The sequence below is a fragment of the Camelina sativa genome, chromosome 12, assembly GCF_000633955.1.
Source record: "Camelina sativa cultivar DH55 chromosome 12, Cs, whole genome shotgun sequence".
Classification (NCBI taxonomy): Eukaryota; Viridiplantae; Streptophyta; class Magnoliopsida; order Brassicales; family Brassicaceae; genus Camelina; species Camelina sativa.
Window position 1 is genome coordinate 31,614,873 of NC_025696.1, and position 5,478 is coordinate 31,620,350.

The following is a 5,478-nucleotide window of genomic DNA, read 5'->3' on the forward strand; positions in this document are numbered from 1 at the left end:
CGCTCTGTTCAGATAATGGGGTAGAATTCCTTGCTTTGCGGCAATTCTTGGCAACCAATGGCATCTCAAATCTCACAACACAACCTCATACGCCAGAACACAATGGCATCTCTAAACGCAAGCATCGTCATATCGTCGAGATGGGTCTCACACTGTTACATCAAGCCTCGGTTCCTAAACAGTACTGGACATATGCATTTGCTACTGCCGTTTATCTCATCAACTGGATGCCTACTTTGGTGTTATACAATGTTTCTCCTTATGTCAAGTTGTTTCATCAAGAACCCAATTATTTGAAGCTTCATGTCTTTGGGAGTCTATGTTTCCCATGGCTCCGACCATATACGGCACACAAACTACAAGATCGTTCAGTACCATGTGTATTCATGGGTTATTCCTTGACTCAAAGTGCATATTTGTGTCTTGATATTGCGACGGGTCGGGTTTACACGTCGCACCATGTTCAGTTTGTGGTATCCAGTTTTCCGTTTGTTTCACCAACTATTACCGCTGCCAATTCTCCACCGGAGGTTGTTGTCTCCTCCCTCCCTTCTGTTGTCAACATTCCCACGCCAACACTCGCTACAGCTCTGCGCTTCCTTCTCCTGCAGCATCGGTTCCTCCTGCTCCTTCACCACAACCCTCCGTTACAACTTTGCCAACATCACCATCACGGGCCGACCATAACAAGGACATTTCTTTGCTGGGCCGAGATTTATCGCCAGGCCCATCATCAAATTTTGTACCGCAGCCTAGTCCAACAGCAACAAATTCTCACTCTTCTCCTCAATTGTCTCCGACGCCCGTTTCTCCTTCTCCTTCGCCGGTCCCGTCCAACGTTCCATCTCCATAGGTTCTCCGCTTGCTTTGAATCCACCGGTGAACACACATCCGATGGAAACTCGGCGTAAGAACAACATCACTAAACCAAAGACAAAGTTTAGTCTTTCCGCCATCACCACCAAAATAACCATTCCAAAAACAATGACTCAAGCAATGCATGATACGAAATGGTGGAATGTAATGGGTGATGAAATGGATGCTCAGACACTGATGCATATATTCGATTTGGTTCCATTGCCTCCCAGTCATATAGTTATTCCTACTAAATGGATTTATACACTAATGTATTTGCCAAATGGTTCTCTTGATAGGTATAAAGCTTGTTTGGTCGCACACGGGTTTAATCAGAAGTATGGTCTGGACTATGATGAAACCTATAGCCATGTGGTCAAGTCCAACACTATCTGCTTGGTGCTCCAACTTGGCGTCAATCATGCCTGGCCGTATCGGCCACTCGATGTGAATAATGCTTTCTTACATGGGACTCTAATAATGTCTCTCAACCTCTGGGTTTTTCGATAAAGATCGTCCTAATCATGTTTGCCGGTTAAAAAAGGTCTTGTATTACCTCAAGCAAGCTCCTTGTGCTTGGTATCACGAATTGAAGACTTACTTACTTCGGATGGGCTTCCGGAACTCTCTCGCTGATACTTTGGTCTTTGCCTATCTTCATGGTAACGACATTGTTTATACTCTTGTTTATGTCAATGACATCATCATGACAGGAAGCTCCAACACTCTTATCACCGGCTTCATTGATGAACTCTCCTCTTGGTTCTCGCTCAAGGAACCAACTGAACTTTGCTACTTCTTTGGTGTTGAGGCTACTAGAACGCCACAAGGGTTACATCTAATGCAAGAACGGTATATTCTAGATCTTCTCATGAAGACTAACATGCTCGACTCAAAACCAGTCTCCACACCAATGGCACCCAAACCAAAGTTATCTCTCTGTTCCGCTACTCTTTTTGTTGATCCCAGCAAGGGTGTTAGGCAGTCTTCAATATCTGTCTTTTATTCGCCCTGATATTGCATATCTTGTTAACAAATTGTCTCAATTCATGCATCATCCCTACTAATATGCATTGGCAGGTTGCAAAGCGGATTCTTCGTTACCTTGCTGGAACTGTCTTTCATGGCACTTACCTTCGACCTAATGCTCCTCTCGCTCTTCATGCCTACTCCGATGCGGACTGGACTGGTGACACTAACGATATGGTGTCCACTAACGCCTATCTTATTTAATTATCTTGGTTTTGCTCCTGTTGCTTGGTCTTCTAAGGCCTTCTCCCTCACTCCTCCACCAAAGCTGAATATAGAGCGGTGGCAAATATGACAGCTGAACTTCGTTGGCTCACATCTTTGCTGACTGAACTTAGCGTCCAACTTCCCGCTTCTCCGGTCGTCTATTGTGACAATGTGGGCACTACTTACCTATGTGCTAACCCCGTATTCCATTTCCGAATGAAACACATCGCCTTGGACTACCATTTCATTCATAAGCAGGTTTAGTCGGGTGCATTACGTGTTGCACATATCTCCACCAAAGATCAGCTAGCAGATGCGCTCACTAAACCTTTACCGAAAAATAGGTTCACTGAGCTGTTTGACAAGATGTAATCTCTCTATCTAATAATACTCATTCAGCCTCCTATCTTATAGTTGCAACTTCAAAATAAGGTATGTATGTGGTCGCTAATAGTTCTAACGATTCTGAAATCCTATTTTTTAAATCGCGCGCGACAGAAAAACATAAGAGATAAAGAAGAGTAGAAAAGAAATCAAGGCTTTTTTTTGTTTCATTCGCAATCTCTGCGACTAATTGCCAAATGCCAAACATGGCCATGTCGATCGGGGGCATTAAGATTTATGTGCCGCCAAGAAGATACTAATTAGTATGAAACATTATCAGAGACAGAACAAAAGCACTTCGAAGATTTTTCATGATTACTTTAAACACGTCGAACTCTATATAATTTAATGAAAAATGTTTTTTATAGTCTAGTAAAAAATTATATTTTAAGCTTTTTACTTATTTCATTGGACATCTATTTTACATTTATTTATTTAAATAGGTTTGGTGTCTTGGTTTCTGATAAGTTGGGTTTGAAGCTCGTTTGTGAACCTCATACATGAGTTTGGGAGGGACTTAGGATTTATCGGTTAAAACGAGGAAAGAGAGTCATTCTCTTTAGGAACTTTTGTTGGTCTGTTTTGTTTTCATCTATATAAAGGTTTTAACTCTTAACAATTCCATATCAAAGTGCAGTTGAGAGTATTATTGTACATGATGATTGGTTAAGGGCCAATTTTGACATAGGAAGGTCTCTCAAAAGAAGATTGTTAAAGGTTACTGGGATTCAGATTATGCATCAAATCATAGATCATGATAAAAGGAGGTTTTATAAACAAGGAGGATTGGTCTTCGTTGTAGGTTTACCAACAATCTTAGTAAAAAAACGCCTACTCTTTTAAAGAGATAAAAAAGTTGACATGAAGCCTGGGCCACGCTCAGGCCCACTAGAACTCTCATGGTGTTTTATTTTCTAGGGTTTTTGTCCATTCCAATCTGCTGTGTTCTGTGTTTTCTCTTGTCAGTTCGTTTGCTAGGGCTTAAAAGGAACCTTATTGAATTTGTGGTGTTGTTCTCTTTTTCAGTACCAGTATCTTGATATGGACGTAATCAGTGCATTGCATGATGACTTGCTGGTTAAGATATTATTGTTTCTTCCGACTAAAAAAGCTGTGTCCACTAGCATTTTATCTAAGCGTTGGGAGTTTCTTTGGATGTGGTTGCCTAAACTCCACTACAAAACTAAGAGGGGGTTAATTAATTACAGTAACCGAGGCCTTCCTAGTTTTATTGACAAGAAGCTGCCATTACATAGAGCTCCGGTCATAGAGAGCTTGTGTCTCAACTTATTTGGTAAGGATATTAAACCTAAATATATCAGAAAGTGGGTTGAGATTGTAGTTTCTCGCCATGTACGTGAGCTGGAAATTTCTTATAACTTGGCGAATGGAAACATTTTCCCGAGTAGCTTGTTTAGCTGCAAATCACTTGTGATCTTGAAACTCAAAGAGATGGTTCTCATGGATGTTCCCTCTACGGTTTGTCTCCCCTCTCTCAGAACTTTGCAACTTGAAGATGTGAAACTTGCAGATGAAAAATCTCTTCAAGAGCTTCTATCTATGTGTCATGTTCTCGAAGACCTGTCAGTGTTATTATATGAGGGTAACGATATCAAAGAGTTCACTATTATCGTCCCGTCTTTACAAAGTTTATGGATCTTTATAGCTAAGAATTTGCATGTAGATGGGTATGTGATAGATACTCCTTCTTTGAACTATCTGAAACTTGAGGATTGGAATTATTTTCAACACCATTGTTTTATTAAGAATATGCCTAAGCTGAGGGAAGCATTTGTCAGTGTTTTTGAATTCCCTGATCTAAAGTGTCTTATTAGATCAATCAGATTTGTCAAGCGTCTTAGAATATGTTCACAGGTAATTAGTTCCGATTTATCAACTACAAGTTGTTAATCTCATTAATTTATAGAATACTCTGTTAATAATTTTGCTTATGTGGGCAGGATGTGTATGGTGATGGTTTTGTTTTCAACCAGCTCGAGCATCTGAACTTATGTGTGTGCAAAGAGGATTCGTTGAATCTCCTTGGCCAGTTGCTTAAGGATTCTCCTAACTTACGAGTATTAAACATGTTCCTTGATGAAGTAAGCTTCTTCAATAAACTACTACTCTTTTGGTTGTCTGATACGGTTTTAATCCAATTCTTCTGCTTGTTGTTAGGAACATGAGGATGATCAGGAGCATGATTGTATGGTTTGCTGGAATCAACCGAGTCCTGTTCCTAAATGCTTGTTGTCCAGTCTACAAATTTTCAACTGGTCGGGATACTTAGGAACACCACAAGAGAGAGACATTGTGGTTTATATCTTAGAAAACGCTTGTCACTTAAAGGTGGTAACAATCTCGTTTCCACCAAGTTTGTTTCTAACACTTGACATGTTAAAGGAGTTGGCATTTTCTCCCCGAGCTTCAACCACATGTCAACTTGTTTTGAACTGAGGGTTTGAATCAATAGACTATTAAATTTATGTGTATGTATATATTTTTAAAGATACATTAAATCATGCAAAAGAATATACAAGGGACATGTTTTAAGGGGAAAGAAAAAGTGGCATAAAACCATTAAAACTACTAAGGTACAAATCTGGACTGGTCACGACTTCCCCAGCTACTATGTGACTGTGACCGATCAAAGAAGTCAGAACTATAATCTTGACTACCAAAAGCCATTCTCTGAAACATCCTTATCTGAGCAGATTGTTGTCTCGAGTCAAACACTTGGCTTTGTCCTGGTCTCATTCCGTTCGTTATGTCCGTTGCTTCTTCAAGTGTATCCAAAGCTCTTACCACTTGGCTCATCTTTGGTCTTTTTGCAGCTGAGTGGCGGACACATGCAGCCGCAGCTTCTACCATTCTGAACATCTCTCCTGGGATGAAGTTGTTCCCTAGCCTCGGATCGACTAGTTCGTCAAATTCTTCCTTTTCGATTGCTTGACTAAGCAAGGGCCTTGCCTGGAAAGAGTTTTTCAACCAGAGGGGGTTAAA

The 5,478-nt window shown here is 40.5% G+C and overlaps 2 protein-coding genes across 2 annotated transcripts in view; one reads left to right on the forward strand and one right to left on the reverse strand.

Annotated features, from left to right (window-relative positions):
- Positions 3,517–4,932, forward strand: LOC104734056 (FBD-associated F-box protein At5g38590-like). Its single transcript, XM_019233715.1, has 3 exons — positions 3,517–4,350; positions 4,437–4,577; positions 4,654–4,932. Exons 1-3 carry the CDS (start codon positions 3,517–3,519, stop codon positions 4,930–4,932), a joined length of 1,254 nt encoding a protein of 417 aa, XP_019089260.1.
- Positions 4,951–5,478, reverse strand: part of LOC104732987 (proline-rich receptor-like protein kinase PERK8) — a gene marked incomplete in the record, with an annotated part of 4,688 nt that continues 4,160 nt past the window's right edge. The window contains 1 exon segment of the mRNA XM_019234247.1: positions 4,951–5,445. Within this exon segment, the coding sequence (XP_019089792.1) occupies positions 5,065–5,445 (381 nt within the window).

Coding starts and splice junctions, on each gene's coding strand:
- LOC104734056 (XM_019233715.1), top strand. CDS start 3,517: ATGGACGTAATCAGTGCATTGCATGATGACTTGCTGGTTAAGATATTA. Junction 4,351..4,436: donor GTCTTAGAATATGTTCACAG/GTAATTAGTTCC, acceptor TTATGTGGGCAG/GATGTGTATGGTGATGGTTT. Junction 4,578..4,653: donor TAAACATGTTCCTTGATGAA/GTAAGCTTCTTC, acceptor GCTTGTTGTTAG/GAACATGAGGATGATCAGGA.